Source organism: Dermochelys coriacea, chromosome 17 (assembly GCF_009764565.3).
Source record: "Dermochelys coriacea isolate rDerCor1 chromosome 17, rDerCor1.pri.v4, whole genome shotgun sequence".
NCBI lineage: Eukaryota > Metazoa > Chordata > Testudines > Dermochelyidae > Dermochelys > Dermochelys coriacea.
Window position 1 is genome coordinate 94513 of NC_050084.1, and position 23451 is coordinate 117963.

Genomic DNA, 23451 nt, shown 5'->3' on the forward strand with positions numbered 1-23451 from the left:
AATTGGAATTAATTTGCAAACTGGATACAATTAATTTAGGCTTGAATAGAGACTGGGAATGGATGAGTCATTACACAAAGTAAAACTATTTCCCCATGGTATTTCTCCCCCCAACCCCACCCCCCACTGTTCCTCAGATATTCTTGTTAACTGCTGGAATTAGCCCACCTGCTTGTCACCATGAAAGGTTTTCCTCCTCCCCCCCCCCCCCCCCGCTGCTGGTGGTGGCTTATCTTAAGTGATCACTCTCCTTACAGTAAAAAGAAAAGGAGTACTTGTGGCACCTTAGAGACTAACAAATTTCTTAGAGCATAAGCTTTCGTGAGCTACAGCTTACTTCATCGAATGCATTTGGTGGAAAAAACAGAGGGGAGATTGTGCATCCGTGGCATCCGCCACGGTCTTCTATATCAACAGATGGCAGGGGAGCCAGGTCATCCGCCTTCTGTCAAGAAGTGCTCTGGGATTTCAACATCTATCTTGTGGCTGCTTTGGACGGACCGCCTCACAGGACATTCTTGTCTTGCCACGAGTGGTCCCTTCACTAGAGCCCTGTGCGAGTAGATAAATATATATCCACATCAGAGCTGTGATCCACAAATGATTTTTGCAGATATTTGTGAATTTGCAGGATTCTACCCTGGACTGAGGCTCTGAGGCGCACACAACCCCACTGGAGTCCAGTGTATCCGCATCCGATCTGTGATGCGCAAAATTTGTATCCACATCCGCGCTGGTATCTGCAGAAATGGTCCATGGATATAAAGCGGATACCTGCGGATTTGCAGGGTTCTACCCTTCACCCTAAGTTGATCAGTTCTATCTATCTTCTTGTCCAGGCAGAACAGGAAATGCCACATCTTCTCATTCCAGGGCAGGGACGGGATCCCTGTCGGGCGCCTTCCTGCTCCTGTGGTTGAGGGCTCTGATGTATGCCTTCCCTCTGGTGTCATTGCTACCCGGTGTCCTCATGAAGATCAAGCAGGACAGGGTGAAGGTGGTCATCATAGCGCTTGCATGGCTGCACCAACACTGGTTCAGCAGTCTGCAGGATCTCTCGGTGGCAACCCAGTTCCGGATGCCACTCAGGGTGGACCTGTTGTCCCGGAACCATGGCAGTTGCCTGCACCCAAACCTGGTGGCACTTCATCTGACAGCTTGGCTGCTGTGTGAGACTAAATGTGCAAGTACGGCAGCGTTTGTCCAAGGTCCAACAAGTCCTGTTGGACAGTGGAAAGCCCTCCACCAGAGCCACCTACCTGGCCAAATGGAAGTGATTCACTTGCTGGATGGCGAATAAGGGGGTCTGTTCTGAGAGAGCCCCATTGCTGCTCATTCTAGACTACCTCCTGCAACTCAAACTTCAGGGGTTGTCACTCATCCACCAAGGTCTGTCTAGCGGCCATCTCGGCCTTCCACCCACTACTCAAAGGCAGGTTGGCTTTCTCTCCAGGATATCGTAGCCAGATTCCTTAAGGACCTGGAGCGTTTCTACCCGCACATCAAGGTTCCTGTCCCTCTATGGGACTCAAATCTGGTGCTCTTGTGGCTTGTCCGTCTCTCTCTCCTTGCCCCCTTTCGCGCCCCCCCCCCCTTTCGAACCTCTGGCTTCCTGCTCTCGCCTTCTCCTCCTCTTCTGGAAAGTCGCATTCCTGGTTGTAGTGGTGTCGGCCTGCTGGGTATCTGAGATTTGGGCACTCATTTCAGAACCACTTACGCAGTCTTCTACAAGGACACGGTGCAGCTAAGACTGGTTTTCCTTCCTAAGGTAGTCTCTCAGTTTTATTTGAGCCAAGACATTTACTTACTGGTCATCTTTCTGAAGTCTCGTAAGTCAGAGGAGGAGTGCAGGTTACATGCCTTGGATGTCAGGAGGGCTCTGGCCATCTATATGGAAAGGACCAAGCCATTCCGTAGGTTGACTGAATTCGTTGCTGTGGCCGACAGGATGAAAGGTCAACCTGTTTCCATTCAGAGAATTTCCTCCTGGATCATTGCTAGATCATAGCAAAAGAGAATGCAGACAAAGGTGCCACCACTGGTGATAGTCACCGTCCACTCTACCAGGACACAGGCTTCTTTGGCAGCCTTTTTGGACCGACTGCCTATTCTGGACATCTGTATGGTGGTCACCTGGTAGTCGGTCCATACCTTCACAGCCCACTGTTCTTACCCAGCAGGCCCAGGACGATGCTGGCTTTGGTAGAGCAGTACTGCAAGCCACCAAATGGTGAACTCCAAGCCCACCTCCATAGATACTGCTTATGAGGTCGCCTAGAATGGAATCGACATGAGCAAGCACTCGAAGAGAATAGTTATGAAAGGAAGGTAGCTGTTCTCTTTTGAGAGGTTGCTCATGTCCATTCTATTTCCTATCCCTCTGTCAGAGTTGCTGGCAAGAAGGAATCGAGAGGGCTGGCACCTGATATATTGCTGCATGAGCACGGCACTCTAGAGGGTGCCACAGCCAGCTCTACGGATACTGCTAAAGTAAGTCTCCAACTGTGTACGTGGGCGTGCACACCTAGAATGGAATGGACATGAGCAACACATCTCAAAGAATAAGTTACGAAAGGTAGGTAACCATTATTTAAGTCCATTGTCCCTGTTCTGCTGCTCTTACCTCCATCCTTTCCTTAGAATTATGAAACTAACATTCCATGATCGCTTTCACCTAAATTGTGTTCTACCATCAGATTTGCAACCAATACTTCCTTTATTTTGCTCATACTTGAGCTGCTTCAGCAAAAAAAAAAAAGGCTCTTGTGGTATAAGCAGCACAGGGCTCAAAGTAGGCTGGAGTCTGGAAGGATTCCCTAGCTTTTAGAATTTACTTTCCTTCTTGGACTTTGACAAAGCTAGGCTGTATAATCTTCAAATCATTACTCCTGGAGACATTCAGCACCAAAAAATTAAATTCTGCACACTATTTTAAAATTCTGCAAATTTTATTTGTCAAAATAACACTTTATAATCACACCAGTTTCAATTATTCTGGTAATTTTATTTCAAAATACCTGTCGGCAGTTGTATCTGTAACAATACAGAGACACACACATTCCCCCAGGAGTAGAGAGTTAGAGATCCTTATGACAACCAGCCTAGTTCCTGTTTCTCTGCCCTTCTTTCCCCCAGGTATCAAGAGGGAGAAACAGCCTGTCGTTCGGTCCCAGGCTTGTACGGAGTTCCCTGTGTGCTGCCCTCTCCTTCCCTCAGGGCATACTGGGAACTGCAGCTGCCAGGAACTCTCTATCTCCCTCCTCTTCCCCCCAGGCAGTCTTTTCTATGTGCAATCTGGGCTCTGCCAGTTTCAGTGGACCCTAGTGGTGGCTAACAGCACTGCAGCCCATTTCTGGGGGTGGGGGGGAGGAAATTCTGCACGTACAACATTAATTTCTGCAAAATTCTGCATTACGCAGTGGTGCAGAATTCCCCCCAGGAGTGAAATCATATTGCAAGGCCACCCAGCCCTGCGATAGGCCCAATAAATACATCACAAAATAAAGAGAATAGTCTTTGCTTTGTGATGTTTGTAATGTGATTGTATATAATCACAAAGGAAATGCCTTTCAGATGTGTTCTAATTCAGGAGAATTGTAGATGGTGTGGTCATAAGACTGTCTTGTAACTATTGCATTTGAATAATTTAGTTTAAATACGATAACTTTTGGCAGCTTGTGTTCTTCTCACTGCTGGTCTTAGCTTTGTTAGTGCTGACTGTTTACTCTTTTCTTTTGGAATGTCTCAAGATTCACATGCTTCACAGGTTACCTTTTTTGGCTTTGTTTTTCTCTAGCATCTGGTTCTGCCCTTTGGCATATTTTTTTATCTTGTTCATCTTCAGTTGGCTTTTCTTTATAAGGCAAAGCTCCAAGAATCAGTAGAAATTTATGGAATGCTTTGATGGAGGTGTTTATAACCTGAAAGGGTGCCATGAGATGACCAGTAGGGTAGCTGGCTTTGCTATCCATCATTAGTTATTTGCCAGTGTGTGTGGTTTTTAAAAAAAAAAAAAAAAAAAAAAAAAAAAGTGAAGAGCTAGGGAAGTTGTGCCAGTCTTGCAAAAGCAAGCTAAGACCAGTCTAGATCTTGCAAAATATTTTCAGAGAGACAGAATTACAGGTAATACATCATTTTTGCAGCCTTTTATGTAATCACATTATAAAGACTTTTTTGCATGTATGATGTGGGTACAGCTACCTGCTACCATCTCTTCCCTCATGTACCTGTTGTGACAGGGTCGGGCCAGATGGCTACAGGAGTGTGATAAAGGCAGATATATTAGCCTTCTGTAGTGAGGATACAGAAGGTGTTGGGAGGAGGCCATGGGGAAGTAGCCCAGGGAGTTGTAGCTGTCACACAGGTGTTACATGAAACTGTAGACAGCTGTGATCCACAGGGCCATTGGCTGGAACCCAGAGTAGAAGGCGGGCTTGGGTTCCTCCCAATTCCCTGTTGGATACAGGAAGAGTTGACCTGGACTGTGGGCCCCACCAGAGGGGAAGGTCCCGGCCTGTCCCCCGACCCACTAGGTGGACCAGCAGAGACTGTGGGGATTGTTCTCCTTCCTTTTCCCCATGCTGGCCAGTGATGAGATTAGTTAAGTGAACGGCAAGTTTGAGCCACTAGCAAAAGTGGCCAAACTGAGGGCTGCCGTGAATGTCCGAGGCAAGCAAATCCGCCAATAAGCGCAAGACCCACCAAGGCAGAGGAGGAACTTTGTCACATTGTGAAAAGTTGAATTCTGCTGATTCTCTCAAAGTAATCTGTAGATTTGAACATCTTAGTGTTGGTGGCAGGCGCCTTGACTCTGAATTTACTTCCTGCCTTGGTCTAGTATTGTCAAAGTTCAGGCTTCTAACTGCCTATTTGCTGTTCGTTATGTCAGGGATTCTCAATCTTTTTCTTTCTGGGGGCCTGCAACGTCCTGTTAAACTCCACGGCCCCCTTGTGCCACAACAACTGTTTTTCTGCATATAAAAGCAAAGACCAGCTTTAGCGGGCAGCAAGCAGGATGACTGCCCAGAGTCCCATGCCACAGGGGGCCCCATGAAGCTAAATTGCTTAGGCTTCAGCTTCAGCCCCGAGTGGAGGGGCTCGGGCCTCTGAGCTTCAACCCCAAGTGGTGGGGCTTCAGCTTTCTGCTCTGGGCCCCAGCAAGTCTAATGCCAATCCTGCTTTGCGGATCCTCTGAAACCTGCTTGCGGCCCCCCCAGGGGGCCCTGGATTCCTGGTTAAGAACTACTGCATTGTGAGATGAGTCTCCCTGAATCTAGTTAATATTTATAACTTTTAAAATCTGTACCTGTGCCCAGAGAAGACCGGCCCCGAGGTAGTTTTAAAAACTGAAAAATAAGATACAGTATATTGGGAAAATGTCTTTGCTGTAGTTAGGAACTTCTGCATCATCTTTTCCCCTCTTTTTTGATTTTGACTGTTTGGTGAAGCTATGGTCTTTTTAATACTGTCCAAAAGAAGTTGGACTCTTGTACACAAACGCTAGTTCCTATCTAAACTGGATTATTCTTCCTATTTTCAGCATTTGGGATTGAATATTTCTTGTTTCTCTTTATACTATTAAATCATCTTTGTTAATCTTTGCTTTTTTCCCCCCTTCTCCTTCTCTCTCCCCCAGGTTGAGACTGAGCTGAAGTTAATCTGTTGTGACATTCTGGATGTACTGGACAAACACCTCATTCCAGCAGCTAACACGGGCGAGTCCAAGGTTTTCTATTATAAAATGTAGGTGACTTGTGGGCTTTGGGCAAGTGCCATCCTTATAGTTTGCATAAAATATTGAAATGTGAATTCGGTACTGGTGCCAGATTAACAGCCATGGAAATTAAAATTTTACAGCCATGGAATAGGTACTGCTGTATTGTGGAAATGTAGTCCTCTCCACTCTGTCCTACCACTTTGCTTACTTCAAGAAATAAGATGATGGTTTGGTCATTGTGTCCGGTTAGTCCTTGTTTTGAACACCAACAAGAGGTTCAGTGACTGATTGTGAGGGTACACTTTCTCGTGGATGCCTGCCAACTAGATAAACTGTATTAAGACCACCAAACAGCACTCAAGTGGAAACAAATTTTAATTACTATACACTGGTAATTGGTCTTGAATAAGTGATAGGCTGTATTTACCCCCATTAGCAATGCCCTGAACCATTCAGTGCTTTCTGTGTAAACTGTGTATAATACATAAAAACTAGGTTAATTGAACATACCTAAATATTTAAATTAAGGAATGCAAACATTAAAATTGCATATCTAACTTAAGTTCAGCCCCTTGTCCATACCCATCATGATAGTTGCTAATTATGATGTACTTTTTTTCTTAAATACTACATAATACCAGGCAATTCTTTGTTACCTTTAAATATAGATATGTTGAATTGTGTGGTGTTTCTTTTATTATAGTTGTAAGTAATTTAATTGTTGTAAACTTTCACTTAGTTTTTATATGAATTTTAATAACTTTACATTTTCTTTTTACCCATCCACATAGCCTTTCTGAGGTGTACTTCTGGGGTGGAGGCGGCTTGCTGCAAGCTTAGGTGGATTGCAAAAATTAGCAAATTTCATTATTTGTTTTTTTATTTATTTGTGTTTATACTTCTAGTTTTCATATATCTTCATGGACTGTCTGGAATACTCAGTATTCCATATGATGTTACATATGTATCTGAGGTAATCTGAACTGAATGAGATGGAACTAGATAAGAGTGTCATCAGCATATTGTGACAGGTTTCAGAGTAGCAGCCGTGTTAGTCTGTATTCGCAAAAAGAAAAGGAGTACTTGTGGCACCTTAGAGACTAACAAATTTATTAGAGCATAAGCTTTCGTGAGCTACAGCTCACTCCATCAGATGCATTTAGTGGAAAAAACAGAGGGGAGTGAGCTGTAGCTCACGAAAGCTTACGCTCTAATAAATTTGTTAGTCTCTAAGGTGCCACAAGTACTCCTTTTCTTTTAGCATATTGTGAAGGACCTTTAAGCCTGATCTCTTTACTTGCCCTCCTAATGGCCTACTTTATGTTGACTAGTAAGTATGACAAAGTAAAAGCCCTAGGGACAGAAGAGCGGTGCCTCCTACTACCCTCTGAGCTTGAGGAATGAAACCACCTAAGGGCAGACCCATCCACTCCTAATAGAATATGTAGATAGACTAGAACATTCATGACATCAGAGGTAGCTAATGTCAGCATGGACACCTGTATGTTTATCCAGCACCGAGAAGGAATTGAGCACTACAGTGTAGACTTCTGCTAAAGTGATGGGAGGATTTTTCCATTGCTCTAGTAAATCCATTCACTGGAGAAGTGGTAGCTAGATCAACAAAAGAATTTTTCATTGATCTAGTTGCATCTACAGTGGGGGTTAGGTAGACCTAACTACATCACACAGTGTAGATCAGGCCTCTGAGTGATATTGACCAGTGGGTGAGTCTCCATTTCATGTTCTCAGGCATTTCCTGGTACTTGTAAAAAGGTCCAGGATGGCTTCTAATGGTGGAATTCTTCTTTCTGGACTGGAAAATTGTCTCAGTAACTTGGGAACGTCAATGAAACTCATTCAGTCATAGATACTCTGCAAGTAACTGGGTAGCAGTTTTTTATAGGAGTACTATGGTTTTAGTTACTTCAAAAAGGGACACAGGACTTCCTTATTCACACTGTCTTCCATGGCTGATTGTCTTGCGTTCTTAAAAATCACGTACCAATTTATTGATGTACAATTATCAACATTAACTGTCTTCCCCCCCATCCCCCAACAATTAATGTGAAATCAAGGAATCCTGAATCTCTGCTCTTTACTCTTTCAGGAAAGGGGACTACCACAGGTACCTAGCTGAGTTTGCCACAGGAAATGACAGGAAGGAGGCTGCAGAGAATAGCCTGGTGGCTTATAAAGCAGCTAGTGATATTGCAATGACAGAACTTCCGCCAACACATCCCATCCGCTTAGGTCTTGCTCTCAACTTCTCTGTATTTTACTATGAAATTCTTAATTCCCCTGACCGTGCCTGCAGGTAAGTAATGTCTGAGGAGATTGGAAGGTTTCTTAAATATAAAATCAGCTACAGTGGTAGCACATATAGCTTGCAAATTTGAATATCTGCGCCTTTTGAGCAATATGGTGGGTTTCCTTGTTTTCTGCTGTATATAAGTTGAAAAACTTTCTAATAAATTAACCACATAGGCACAGAAGAGAAGCCCTGAAACTTCACCCAGTGTTAGGGCTCTATCGTGTGCATCTTTTAATTCATTCAGGAGTTGGCGCGCATTCAAGGAGTACAGATTAATTCATTTATTTGGGAGGAGATTATTTGGGAGAAACACAAAAGTGACAAAGCAGAGAGTGGTTAACTAATTTGTAAAAATATGAACTTAACTTTTCAGGGATGAATACTTCAAGTAGGGCTGTCAAGCAATTAAAAAAATTAATCTCGATTAATCACGCTGTTAAATAAATGGTATTCTATTTTTAAATATTTTTAGATGTGTTCAACATTTTCAAATATATTGATTTAAATTATAACAATACAAAGTGTACAGTGCTCACTTTATATTTTTATTGCAAATATTTGCACTGTAAAAAACAAAATAAATAGTATTTTTCAGTTCACCTAATACAAGTACTGTAGTATAATCTCTTTATTGTGAAAGTTGAACTTAGAAATGCAGAATTATGTACAAAAAATAACTGCATTCAAAAATAAAACAGTATAAAACTTTAGAGCCTACAAGTCCACTCAATCCTATTTTTGGTTCAGCCAATCACTCAAACAAGTTTGTTTACATTTGTAGAAGATAATGCTGCCTGCTTCTTGTTCACAATGTCACCTGAAAATGAGTACAACTATTCACATGCCACTGTTGTAGCTGGTGTTGGAAGATATTTACATGCCAGATGCACTAATGATTCACATGTCCCTTGATGCTTCAACCACCATTCCAGAGGACATCTGTCCATGCTGATGATGGGTTTTGCTTGCTAACAATCCAAAGCAGTGCAGACTGACACATGTTCATTTTCATTATCTGAGTCAGATCCCACCAGCAGAAGGTTGAGTCTCTTTGTGTGTGGGGGGGGGGGGGGGGAGGGTGTTCAGGTTCTGTAATTTTCTCATCAGTGTTGCTCTTTTAAGACTTCTGAAAGCATGATCTGCTCCACACCTCATCCCTCTCAGATTTTGGAAGGCACTTCAGAGTCTTAAATCTTGAGTTGACTGCTGTAGCTTTATTTAGAAATCTCACATTGGTACCTTCTTTGTGTTTTGTCAAATCTGCAGCAAAAGTAGTCTTAAAATGAACGTGTGCTGGGTCGTCATCTGAGACTACAATAACATGAAATATATGGCAGAATGCAGGTAAAATAGAGCCAGAGAAGTACAATGCGCCTTTCCCCCCCACTCCCCCCCAGAGATCAGTCACAAATTTAATTAACGCATTTTTTTTAATGAGCCTCATCAGCATGGAAGCATGTCCTCTAGAATGGTGGCTGAAGCATGAAGGGGCATACAAATGTTTAGCATAGCTGGCATGTAAATACCTTGCAATTAGGGATGTAAAATGTTAACCAGTAAGCATTAGTCTACTGGTTTACCTAGAGGACATTAACCTCTGGGCTGGCCGGTCTCAGTAGCCCCGTGCCAGCCAGCGAGGCCCCAGCTGCACCGCCCGGCCAGAGCAGTGCAGCCTGGCCAGTGCTGCGACAGCCTGGCCGGCCCTTTAATCGGTTAACCGTTTAAATGTAATTTTTTAATTGTTTCAGTCGTTAACTTTTTTAAACAGTATTTACATCCCTACTTGCAATGTGGGCTACTAAAGTCCCATGCAAACGCCTTTTCTCACTTTCTGGTGACAATGCAAATAAGTGGGCAGCATTATCTTCCATAAATGTAAACAAACTTGTTTTAACGATTGGCTGAACAAGTAGGACTGAGTGGACTTGTAGACTCTAAAGTTTTAGATTGTTTTTGTTTTTGAGTGCAGTTATGTAACTCAAATCTACATTTGTAAATTGCACTTTCATGATCGAGATGGCACTACAGTAATTGTATGAGGTGAACTGAAAAATTCTGTTTTTACAGTGCAAATATTTGTAATAAAAAAATATAGTGAGCAGTGTACACTTCATATTTTGTGTTGTAATTGAAATTGGTATATTTGAAAATATATAGAAAAACATCCAAAAATATTTAATTTCAATTGGTATTTAACAGTGCCATTAAAAAAAATCAGCGGATTAATTTTTTTGTTAATTGAATGAGTTAACTGATTTAATTGACAGCCCTAAATTAAAGCAATTACAGTTTTTAATTAAAGGCCATTAAATCTATTTTCAAGTTTACTAATAAAGCAGTGAATTTTTATTTTCAATATACAGCAGGATCTAGTGTATAAGAGGGTAGCCCCAGCTGGAGCACCCTCCTGTGGCAGGCCATGGCACAATCTGTGTGCCTGCCTCCATTCCCCTTTCAGAATCCCTAGTAACTCTTTTCATGCTGTCCTGCTCAAACAGCCCTCCTTGGAACCAGTTTATGATAAAAAAACATTGTACAAATGGTCCAGAACATCCCACCCCATAGTCCATTTGTCATCACAGTGCAAGTAGTCACTAAAATCCCAAGATGCCTTGTCCCTCAGTGTGACGTATATCATACACCAGTGTCTTCAGCCACACCTGGACTCTTTGTCAGTTCTCCTCTGCCAGGACAGCCGCCTCAGCCCTTCCAGCTAGAGTGCCACCCCACTCTTATCAGTGGGAATGCCCACAAACTCTTCGCTGAAAGCTCATCTTTACCTTGGAGCATCCCTCACTCCCCTGGCCCTCTCATTGTTCCCCTGTATCCAGCTTTCTGGTCTGGAAACATCAGCTGGTATGCTTCTCTGCTGCTCCCCTGTCTTCAGCCCTTGCCTTTGGCTCTCTGACTTAGAGCCAGCAAGCACCTCCCTCTGCCGCTGTCTGGCATCCAGCCCTGGATCAGGGATGCTAACCAACAAATCTCTCTTGCTCTCGCCTGCCTTGAGTCTTCTCCAGGGAACCACATAGTCTTCTGGCTCTGGCAGCTCACCTGTCCCTTTCCCAGTTGACTCAGTGGGTGATCTTAAGTGAGCCCTCACTGACTTGGTCTCTTCTCTCTAAGTCCCAGGTACCCTCTTTTAAGCTCAATTGGAGTTAGCTGATGAGGCATAGGAGCATTGGCTCTCGCTTTATTAAAGGCCCAGTGTCACCCTGTGACATAGCATCCAAGTGACTTTGAAAGTCAATGGGATGTAAGCTGTTAAGTATTTAGGTGCTTTTGAAAATTTTACCTAAAAGCTGTAGGTGTGGTCTCGTTAACTGAATTTAAAAAATCTTGTTTGTTCAATAAACAAGTTAAGCTGGATACCTTTATAGGTGTTTGTTTTATGACATCTTGTATATTAATCTGATTAATATTTGTAGGTTGGCAAAAGCAGCTTTTGATGATGCTATTGCAGAACTGGATACACTGAGTGAAGAAAGTTATAAAGACTCTACGCTTATCATGCAGTTGTTACGTGATAACCTGACACTATGGACTTCAGATATGCAGGGTGATGGTAAGTAGACTTCTGCTGTAAAATGCTGCTCCACCCTTTATCTCCCAAAAAAATTCAAGTTTAAGCTAAAGGGTACCTGCAAGCATGTAGGTGTGGGGTGGATTTGGACTTGTGCACTTCTTTGACTGTTTTTTTTTTTTTTTTTTACAACTGACCATAGTAAATTTCTATCTTCCCTTCTTATGTTGGATGACTTCATGGAGATGAAACTAGTGTACATTGGGAGTTTTTCTTAGCCCTCAATTGAAGGGATATGTTGAATCCTTAAGAGAGGTTTTCTCCCTATTAAATTAAAATATTTGGTCTCAGCAATAACCCTTTTGCAGACAGAAGTTTTTTTCATTTAATCAGGTTTAATTTCCTTGGTGCTTGTCATCTTTAAAGTTGTCCATAATCTATAGACCTGAATTTCTAATTGGTCTTCCTGCTAGTCTTTCTTATCTTCTTTCCTTTCCCCCTTAGGTTCCCTACTATCACCATTATTCAGGGTTTCTCTACACTAGTTTTAAAAAAACAAACCAAAAAAACCCCCCAAACACAAGCCTCCTATTTTCCCTCTGCAGATCAGCGTTAATATCTCCATAGTCCTTTTGATTCATAGTGAATGACTTTGTTCATGGAGGAATGAGTAAATGTTACTACTAGGGCTGTCAAGCAATTAAAAAAAAAATTGCAATTAATTGCGCTGTTAATGGAATACCATTTATTTAAATATTTTTAGATGTTTTCTATATTTGCAAATATTGATTTCAATTACAACACAATACGAAGTGTACAGTGCTCACTTTATATTTTTATTACAAATATTTGCACCGTAAAAATGATAGATAAAAGAGTATTTTTCAATTCACCTCATAAAAGTACTGTAGTGCAATCTCTTTGTAGTGAAAGTGCAGATTACAAATGTAGTTTTTTGACATAACACTCAAAAACAAAACAGTGTAAAACTGTTGTAGCTGGCATTGCAAGATATTTACATGCCAGATGCACTAAAGATTCATGTGCCTCTTCATGCTTCGGCCATTGTTCCAGAGGACATGCTTCCATGCTGATGAGGCTCATTTAAAAAAATGTTTAAATTTGCAACTGAACTCCTTGGGGGAGAATTCTGTACGTCTCCTGCTCTGTTTTACCCACATTCTGCCATAGATTTCATATTTATAGTAGTCTTGGATGATGACCCAGCACATCTTTGTTTTTAAGAACACATTCATTGCAGATTTGACGAAATGCAAAGAAGGTACGAATGTGAGATTTCTAAAGATAGGTACAGCACTTGACCAGAAATTTAAGAATCTGAAGTGCCTTCCAAAATTTGAGACTGATGACGTGTGGAGCATGCTTTCAGACGTCTTAAAAGATGTGGAAACTACAGAACTCGAACCAGCAAAAAAGAAAATCAAACTTCTGCTGGTGGTATCTGACTCATGATGATGAAAATGAACATGCGTCGGTCCACACTGCTTTGGATTGTTCTTGAGCAAAACCTGTCATCAGCATGAACGCATGTCCTCTGTAATGGTGGTTGAAGCATGAAGGGACATGTGAATCTTTAGTGCATCTGGCATGTAAATATCTTGTGATGCCGGCTACAACAGTGCCATGTGACCACCTGTTCTCACTTTCAGGTGACATTGTAAACAAGAAGCAGGCAGCATTATCTTCTGCAAATGTAAACAAATTTGTTTGAGCGAGTGGCTGAACAAGAAGTAGAACTGGTTGGACTTGTAGGCTGTAAAGTTTTGCATTGTTTTATTTTTGAATGCAATTTTTTTGGTACATAATTCTACAGTTGTAAGTTCAACTTTCATGATACAAGTACTGTAGAATAATCTCTTTATTAGGAGAATTGAAAAATACTATTTTCTTTTTTACAGTGCAAATATTTGTAATCAAAAATAAATATGAAGTGAGCATTGTACAGTTTGTATTGTGTTGTAATTGAAATCAGTGTTTGAAAAAGTAGAAAGCATCCAAAAACATTTATACAGACTGGGCTCAATGAGTAGTGATCAATGGCTTGATGTCTAGTTAGTAGACAGTATCAAGTGGCGTGCCCTAGGGGTTGGTCCTGGGACTGGTTTTGTTCAACATCTTTATTAATGATCTGGATGATGGGATGGATTGCACCTCCAACAAGTTTGCGGTTGACACTAAGCTGGGGGGAGAGGTAGGTAAGCTGGAGAGTAGCAATAGGGTCCAGAGTCACCTAGACAAATTGGAGGATTGGGCCAAAAGAAATCTGAGGTTCAAGGACGAGTGCTGAGTTGAACAGCTACAGGCTGGGAACTGACTGGCTAAGGGGCAGTTCTGCAAAAAAGGACTTGAGGATTACAGTGGATGTGAAGCTGGATATGAATCAAGTGTGCCCTTGTTGCCAAGAAGGCTAACAGCATATTGGGCTGCATTAGTAGGAGTGTTGCCAGCAGATCGAGGGAAGTGATTATTCCCCTCTTTTTGGCACTGGTAAGGCACATCTGGAGTACCGCATCCAGTTTTGGGCCCCCCCCACTATAGAAAGGATGTGGACAAATTGGAGAGCCCAGCAGAGGGCAGCGAAAATGATTAGGGGGATGGGGCACATGACTTAAAAGGAAAGGCTGAGGGAACTGGGCTTTAGTTTGCAGAAGAGAAGAGTGAGGGGGGATTTGATAGCAGCCTTTTAAATTACCTGAAGGGGGGGAGTTCCAAAGAGGATTGAGCTAGGCTGTTCTCAGTGGTGGCAGATGACAGAACGAGGAGCAATTGTCTCAAATTGCAGTGGAGGTGGTTTAGGTTGGATATTGAGATATTATTTCAATAGGTTTCAGAGTAGCAGTTGTGTTAGTCTGTATTCGCAAAAAAGAAAAGTACTTGTGGTACCTTAGAGACTAACAAATGTATTTGAGCATAAGCTTTCATGAGCTACAGCTCACTTCATTGGATGCATTCAGTGGAAAATACAGTGGGGAGATTTATATACACACAGAGAACATGAAACAATGGGTTTTATCATACACACTGTAAGGAGAGTGATCACTTAAGATGAGCTATTACCAGCAGGAAGGAGGGGGGAAAGGAGGAAAACCTTTTTTGGTGATGATCAAGGTGGGCCATTTCCAGCAGTTAACAAGAACGTCTGAGGAACAGTGCGGGGAGGGGGGGAGAAATAACATGGGGAAGTAGTTTTCATTTATGTAATGACCCATCCACTCCCAGTCTCTATTCAAGCCTAAATTAATTGTATCCAGTTTGCAAATTAATTCCAATTCAGCAGTCTCTCGTTGGAGTCTGTTTTTGAAGTTTTTTTTGTTGAAGTATTGCCTCCTTTAGGTCTGTAATCGAGTGACCAGAGAGATTGAAGTGTTCTCCAACTGGTTTTTGAATGTTATAATTCTTGACGTCTGATTTGTGTCCATTTATTCCTTTATGTAGAGACTGTCCAGTTTGACCAATGTACATGGCAGGGGGGCATTGCTGGCACATGATGGTATATATCACATTGGTAGATGTGCAGGTGAACGAGCCTCTGACAGTGTGGCTGATGCGATTAGGCCCTATGATGGTGTCCCCTGAATAGATATGTGGACCGAGTTGGCAACGAGCTTTGTTGGAAGGATAGGTTCCTGGGTTAGTGGTTCTGGTGTGTGGTTGCTGGTGAGTATTTGCTTCAGGTTGGGGGGCTGTCTGTAAGCAAGGACTGGCTGGTCTCCCAAGATCTGTGAGTGATGGGTCGTCCTTCAGGATAGGTTGTAGATCCTTGATGCATTGGAGAGGTTTTAGTTGGGAGCTGAAGGTGATGGCTAGTGGTGTTCTGTTATTTTCTTTGTTGGGCCTGTCTTGTAGTAGGTGACTTCTGGGTACTCCTCTGGCTCTGTCAATCTGTTTCTTCACTTCAGCAGGTGGGTATTGTAGTTGTAAGAATGCATGATAGAGATCTTGTAGGCATTTTTCTCTGTCTGAGGGGTTGGAGCAAATGCAGTTATATCGTAGAGCTTGGCTGTAGACAATGGATTGTGTGGTGTGATCTGGATGAAAGCTAGAGGCATGTAGGTAGGAATAGCAGTCAGTAGGTTTCCGATATAGGGTGGTGTTTATGTGACCATTACTTATTAGCACTGTAGTGTCCAGGAAGTGGATCTCTTGTGAGGACTTGTCCAGGCTGAGGTTGATGGTGGGATGGAAATTGTTGAAATCATGGTGGAATTCCTCAAGGGCTTCTTTTCCGTGGGTCCGGATGATGATGTCATCAATGTAGCGCAAGTAGAATAGGGGCATTAGGGGACGAGAGCTGAGGAAGCGTTGTTCTAAGTCAGCCATAAAAATGTTGGCATACTGTGGGGCCATGCGGGTACCCATCGCAGTGCCGCTGATTTGAAGATATACATTGTCCCCAAATGTGAAATAGTTATGGGTGAGGACAAAGTCACAAAGTTCAGCCACCAGGTTAGCCGTGACATTATCGGGGATACTGTTCTTGATGGCTTGTCCATCTTTGTGTGGAATGTTGGTGTAGAAGACTTCTACATCCATAGTGGCTAGGATGGTGTTTTTAGGAAGATGACCGATGGATTGTAGTTTCCTCAGGAAGTCAGTGGTGTCTCGAAGATAGCTGGGAGCGGAGGGCTTGAGGAGGGAGTCGACGTAGCCAGACAATCCTGCTGTCACGGTGCCAATGCCTGAGATGATGGGGCGTCCAGGATTTCCAGGTTTATGGATCTTGGGTAGCAGATAGAATACCCCAGGTCAGGGTTCCAGGGGTGTGTCTGTGCGGATTTGTTCTTGTGCTTTTTCAGGGAGTTTCTTGAGCAAATGCTGTAGTTTCTTTTGGTAACCCTCAGTGGGATCAGAGGGTAATGGCTTGTGGAAAGTGGTGTTGGAGAGCTGCCTAGTAGCCTCTTGTTCATATTCCGACCTATTCATGACGACGACAGCACCTCCTTTGTCAGCCTTTTTGATTATGATGTCAGAGTTGTTTCTGAGGCTGTGGATGGCATTGTGTTCTGCACGGCTGAGATTATGGGGCAAGTGATGCTGCTTTTCCACAATTTCAGCCCGTGCACATCGGCGGAAGCACTCTATATAGAAGTCCAGTCTGTTATTTCGACCTTCAGGAGGAGTCCACCCAGAATTCTTTTTTGTAGTGTTGGTAGGAAGGTCCCTGTGGGTTAATATGTTGGCTAGAGGTGTGTTGGAAATATTCCTTGAGTCAGAGATGTCAAAAATAGGATTCTAGGTCACCACAGAACTGTATCCTGTTCGTGGGGGTGGAGGGGCAAAAGGAGAGGCCCTGAGATAGGACAGATTCGGAATGGGTTACCTAGGGAGGTAATGGAATCTCCATCCTTAGAGGTTTTTAAGGTCTGGCTTGACAAAGCCCTGGCTGGGATGACTTAGTTGGGGTTGGTCCTGCTTTGAGCAGGGAGGTTGGACTAGATGACTTCCTGAAGTCTCTTCCAACCCTAATCTTCTATGATGCTATGAAATAAATGGTATTCTATTAGCTTAACCGTGCAATTAATCCCAATTAATTTTTAATCGCTTGACAACCCTAATTAAAAACACTTCTTAAAATATATTTAACACCATTATAAGTGCTGGAGGCAAAGCTGGTTTGGGGTAGAGGCTGACAGCTTGTGACCACAAGCCCCCCAGCCCCCTGTAATAACATTATGACCTCCTGAGGGGTCTCAACTCCCAGGTTGAGCGTTGCAGCGCTAAAGATTCATATGTCCCTTCATGCTTCAACCACCATTCCAGAGGACATGCATACATGCTGATGACTAATTCTGCTTGATAACAGTCCAAAGCAGTGCAGTCTGGTGGTTCATTTTCATCATCTGAGTCAGATGCCACCAGCAGAAGTTTGATTTTCTTTTTTGGTGGGTTGGGTTCTGTAGTTTCTGCATTGGAGTGTTGGTCTTTTAAGACTTCTGAAAGCATGTTCTATGCCTCATCCCTCTCAGATTTTGGAAGGCACTTTAGATTCTTAAACCTTGCATCGAGTACTGTAGCTATCTTTTTAAAAATCTCACATTTGACAAATCTTTGCGATTTTGAAATGAAAGCGTTCTTGAAATGAACAATGTGCTGAGTCATCATCAGAGACTGCTATAACATGAAATATAGGGCAGAATGTGGGTAAAACAGAGGAGACATACAGTTCTCCCCCAAGGAGTTCAGTCAGAAATTTAATTAACGTGATATTTTGTTAATGAGCATTGTCAGCATGGAAGCATGTCCTCTGGAATGGTGGCCAAAGCATGAATGTTTAGCATAGCTGGCATGTAAATACCTTGCAATTAGGGATGTAAAATGTTAACCAGTAAGCATTAGTCTACTGGTTAATCTAGAGGACATCTAACCTCCGGGCTGGCCAGTCCCAGCAGCCCCGTGCCAGCCATAGGGGCCCCAGCCTCACCGCCCAGCCAGAGCAGTGCTGCCTGGCCAGTACAGCCCCAGCCTGGCTGAAGCATGATGGGGCATACGAATGTTTAGTATATTTGGCATGTAAAATCCTTGCAGTGCTGGCTACAAAAGTACCATGCACCTGTTCTCACTTTTCAGGTGACATTGTAAATAAGAAGCGGATAGCATATCTCCCGTAAATGCAAAGTTATTTTTCTTATTGATTTGGCTGAACAAGAAGTAGGACTGAGTGCACTTGTCGGCTGGTCATTAAATAACCAGTTTTTCTTTTTTACAAAGATTAGAGGTTTATCTTGGTATCCTAGCCAGATTCCTATTTTTAATTGTTTGTAGTGCTTGTTGGAAGGTACAAACTTTCGAGCCACAGAGCGCTTTTTTTCAGGACAAGGGAAGGAAGCGGTATGCCTGAGCTAAATACAGGTTGGGATAGATTGATAAACAGAAGGTGCAAGATTTTGGAGTCGGTCACCTGAAATGAAGTGGGTAATGGGGGGTTAGATTGTTATCCATAAAGGGTTTGAAGTGGATAATTGAGGGATAGCAGGTGGTGTTGTCTGTTAAATTGTTGTAATGAGCCATAAGACCAGTGTCCTTGTTAAATCCATGTTTTCTTGTGTCTAGCAGAGCTATGAATTCAAGTTCCCAGGCTTGTTTTTTGAAAGTGTTCTGCAGGTTTCCCCTGAGGAGAAGTAATGAAAGATTAGGTATGGAGTGATTGCTTTGAAAAGTGTCCACCCACCAGTGGTAGTGGGTTTTTGCCTTTTTACCATTTTTCTGTGTGAGCTCATTGAAGAGCATGATGATTGTCTGGTTTCACCCTCATAGTTGGGGCATTTGGTGCACTGGATGAGGTATGCCATATGTTGTGATAAGCATGTAATATTGAAAGGTGTATTTTGGGGCAGTATTGATCATTGTAACAGTAGAGATATGTCTGCAGGTTTTGCATCTGTTCTAGCAGGGTTCGATGTCACTTTGAGTTGTCTCCTGGTATATGGGGAACTTGCTTCTGATATTGAACTTTGTGAGGTTGTTCTGTTGATAGTACTCTGAGGAAAAAGGGTTACTAGCCTACATGTGAACGAGACTGGAAAATCTTGCAAGTAGCATCTGTTGGTCCATCCCTGTGCTCTGGTTTTTCTCATGATCTGTACAGAGGATTTAAGAGGAGGTGGGGGCTGGCTCCCTCTTCAGTTCCTCCTTGCCACCACATGCTCTGAGTTGGAATTCTGTGTCTGGAAAAAGAAAAGGAGTACTTGTGGCACCTTAGAGACTAACAAATTTATTAGAACATAAGCTTTCGTGAGCTACTTTTCTTTTTGCGAATACAGACTAACACGGCTACTACTCTGAAATGTGTCTGGAACTATCCTCTCATTGTCTTCATTCCTGTAAATATAATTGTATATAGTTTTAGTGGAGATTTTTTTGTAATATTTTATATACTTATTGTAGCTGAGTTTGTCCACACCCTGAGGACCCTCTCTGCCTATTTTTGGGAGTAGTACTATGCACAAAATTCTGGGATTCAGAAACTGGCCCCTGCCCTTGCTCTTTGTAAGTTACTACTACCTTTGGTGCCTTCAGCTTGCTCATATCTCAGTCAGGCGCAGTATCTGTTACTCCTTCCCATCCCGGAGCAGAGAGAGACGAGCGTTTCAAGTGAAGAAGTTCCTCAGGGAAAAAGCCATGAGACAGTCAGTCAGATCCAGTCTGCGGAGATTCCCCCTTTACCTCAGCTGCTGTCCTCAAGCAACACACCCTCCGAGCATGAGCTCTGGAGCAGACTGGATCAGATTGATCTACAGACACTCTTGGGCATCTCATGAAACTAGGAAGTGCTTTTGCAAGCATAAAATCAGATTCCCCCTTTAAGCCTGCTTGAAGGAGAAGGATTCCTCTCTAACTTCCAAGTTGGATGAGCCTTTGCACACGGGTCCCAAGGACTTGAGTCGTTTTAAGCCTCCCATCCATGAAGGGAAAATGTTCAGGAGTAAAGCCCCAATGATACTAACCTTGGTAACAAACACTAGTGCTGGCCATGACCTCTAACAAACTGAAGGACTGACAACTGTAACAACCAAGAGCTCCAAATGAGGTACTCTTTCTTTCACCTTGGTACTGGACTGAACCTGTAAAGACCACCGACCACTAAGTCTGACATGGCATGGATTTTGACAGATCCAACAACTGGGATCCTTGTACTCCTGGATTGGCTGAGACAAATACCCTCTGGGATAGTATCTTTGCACTCCTGGACCCACAGTCTCTTCTGCTTTTCTGCCTAGTCCTTCTCAGGGAAACCCCAGAAGAGGATACAACCTCAAGGAGAAGAAATTACTTTCCTAATCCATCTGTGAGCCAGGGCTTCCTCTCACCAGCTTTGATGGTGCCACTGATTAAAGCAGGATCCAGCCTTCCCATTGGCTGAAATGGATGTCCAAGATAAACTATCCTCCTGCCTCCCCCCCACATAGGTATTTCTTGGACCTGTCCTGTGCCCAAGCAGGATTACCCTCCAGGAGATTGCTGGTACCCAATGCCTTGGGGGCCCCCTGAACTAGCCTTTGATCCTTCTTACTGGCCCTGTTGGTGTCCAGAGGATCCTTATGCACACTCCTTAGATACATGTGCTCTACTAGATAGTCACATAATCCCTCTTCTCCTAGACAATAGCACTCAACTCCATAGGATTACATGGAGGAGGAAGATGAAGAGCTGGAACCATATTACCATAGGCAATATTAAGAACTCTTGCAGAGGATGGTGGTAAAACTTCACTTTCTATTAGAAGTCCAAGATACGCAGCAGAAGCTCTTAGATATCCTGCAGTCTGCAGAACCCAACAGGGTAGCTCTCTTGGTGAATGAAGCTGTTATGGAACCAGCTAGATGTACACTGGCAATATGTACTCCTACCCCTAAAAGGGTTGAAAAACATTTTGTCTGTGTAAAAGGGGCAGTATTCTTATTCTCACACCCTGCCCCCAATTCCTAGTAGAACAAGCAGCCATGGAAAGATCCAAGCAGCAACACCTTAAGATCACCCTTTTCTATGTGAGTGCAACAGAATTGGTGATCAGGGTCAGCAGGTATTTCTGCAGTTTTAGACTACCTCCTCACTCTGAAGACGTATGGTTTCTCTGTTAGCTCATTGGATATCAACCTAGCCAAATTAGTCCATTTCATCCTCTGGTAATGGCTATTCTATTTTTTTTACTTGTGGTAACAACCAGATGTCTAAAGGGTGTGACGGAACTTACTACTCAGTCTCCTACTTTCATCACTTACTGGGCCATCTTTCTAACTATTGGCCCTGTGCTTGATGTCCCATCTATCTATAAAAGTTGCCTTCCAGGTTGCCATTATGTCGGCCAAATAGGGAGAGGTGAGCTTGGGATCACTTGGGGCCAACCTGCCCCAGTGACTACATTTCATAAAGAGAAGTTACCCCTTGGCCTCCACCCAGAATTCATTCTGAAGGTAATTTCTGAGTTACACACAAACCAATTCACTTACCAATATTCTTACTGAAGCCGCATCCTTTTGGAGAGGAGACTTCATTCTTTCAATGTCAGAACAAGCAATAGTGTTCAACCTGCAAAGAACAAAACCTGTTAAGAAATCACCTAGACTATTTGTTGCTGTAGCAGACGAAGCACGGACTACTCAAGACTCTTACTGTTCAAACTCTTACATGGATATCTGGCTATATTCTCCTTTGCTATCAGTTGATGCATCTCCCTACCTGGGAGCATTTCACTAGAGCACAGGCAGGAACAGCACCATCTCTTTGAGATGTTCCTATGCTGGACATTAAGGGGGCAACCAGGAGTAACAGCTATGCTTTCACAAGACATTATGCATTGGTCCAAGCCTCTTCTGCTGATGCAACCTTAGGGTTTCCATTGTTACAGGCATCTATGCTGCCTGCATCCTTGCACCCTTTCTGTTTGAGTACTACTTGCCAGTCACTGATTTGTGGAATACACATAGGAACCAGGACTTGAGGAAATAAACGTTACTTACCTGTAACTAGAGGCTCTTTGAGATGTGTGGTCCCTATCTGTATTCCACTACCCGCTCTCCTTTCCCTCTGCTTTGGATCATACTTGGATTTGTGGTAGAGAATGAACTTCAGAGGTGACTGGTTTATGCCTCCCCTTATGCCCTCAGTATAGAGCACAAGGAGAACCAGGGCACAGGGGTGGACCAAGGGTTGCTACTTGGAAGGCTTTACCAGTCTCAAGTGCGTGGTGTTCATGCATACCTGCATGTGGAATACAAATAGGGACCCCACATCTCAAAGAATCTCCAATTACAAGCAAGAAACCTTCATTTATTGGGCTAGATTGTTAATATAGATCCAGACTATTCACCTTGTATTTCTGCTTCCCCCCCCATAACCCTAGGTGCAAACTTCAGGTTTCACAAGGGAGCGCACATGCTGCTCCTACATGTTTCTAGAACAGTGGTTTTGAACCTATAACATTTCCAAAGGGGTCTGCACCTCCATTTGAAAATTTTTAGGAGTCAGCAAATTAGACTGAAAAACACTGTTCTAGAGCAGTGCTTCTCAAGCTATCTGAGGTGGGAGACAGGCAACCTTTTTCCCCAATGTGCATGCAGACTGGCAGCTGATGGCTTGCGGACCACCACTTTGAGTAGCACTGTTCTAGAGCGTTTCAACTGGTGCAGAAAGTTCATGCATGTTCAAGTTTATGGATCTGTACAGCTAGTATACTACACTTAATGGTAAATACAGTCTTCCCTATGATTAGGTGCTCAAAATCATTGTTCTTTTAGTATGGTGATTGCCCTTTGATGAAACCAAGTGGGCTTAATGTCAGTGATGCACTGAAGTTTGCCTTGCTACCGTGAGGTACCAGTGCATTGTCTCATTCTAAGAAGCTGTGCTTAGTTGAATGCAAGTTCATTAAAATGTATTCAGTAGAATTCATAGAAATTAGATAGGAAAGACTATTTACAGTAGGTCATTTTGTTCCTCTCCCTGCCAGTGCAAATTATTCATTATAGTATCTTCAGGGTTTTTTTTTTTGTCCTAATCAAGTATTGGGCTTCTGCTTCCTTGGCTCCATGCCATAGTAGAGCTTGCTTTTCCTGATGTTCTAGCTGACTTTTTTTTTTTCTTCTTTTTCAATTTAAACACCAGGAAAGCAATGTGATTATTATTAAACAGGATAGCTGAAAGCCAGTTGTCTGTTTGTAAGCTATTGAAAAATTATATTCACAATTCTAACTGAAATGGGAAATTTCAGGTCAGCAAAATATATTTGACTAGTGGACTGGTCTTTTCAAAAAGAAAAACACAGTAGTGATAGCTAGTATGCTAGAATATGTTAACAATACAATTACTAGTATGTTGCCTCTTCTCTCTTCTCCCCCCCCCCCCCCCTTTTTGGCAAGTAACCACACTGGATGCTGCTTGAGA

General features: G+C 42.9%; 1 protein-coding gene and 1 long non-coding RNA gene across 5 annotated transcripts in view; one reads left to right on the forward strand and one right to left on the reverse strand.

Moving 5' to 3' along the window:
* YWHAE (tyrosine 3-monooxygenase/tryptophan 5-monooxygenase activation protein epsilon) overlaps positions 1 to 23451 on the forward strand; it is a 57537-nt gene that overhangs the window by 27869 nt on the left and 6217 nt on the right. For all 4 annotated transcript variants that reach the window (XM_038375462.2, XM_043499340.1, XM_043499339.1 and 1 more), the window contains 3 exons: positions 5636 to 5742; positions 7827 to 8033; positions 11456 to 11592. In XM_038375462.2, the coding sequence (XP_038231390.1) occupies positions 5636 to 5742; positions 7827 to 8033; positions 11456 to 11592 (451 nt within the window). The remainder of the gene's footprint in view (positions 1 to 5635; positions 5743 to 7826; positions 8034 to 11455; positions 11593 to 23451) is intronic.
* LOC122456968 lies at positions 17728 to 22556 on the reverse strand. Its single transcript, XR_006276185.1, has 3 exons — positions 21519 to 22556; positions 19573 to 20920; positions 17728 to 19235 (listed from the first exon to the last, which is right to left on the reverse strand). It is a non-coding gene; the product is annotated as an uncharacterized LOC122456968 (long non-coding RNA).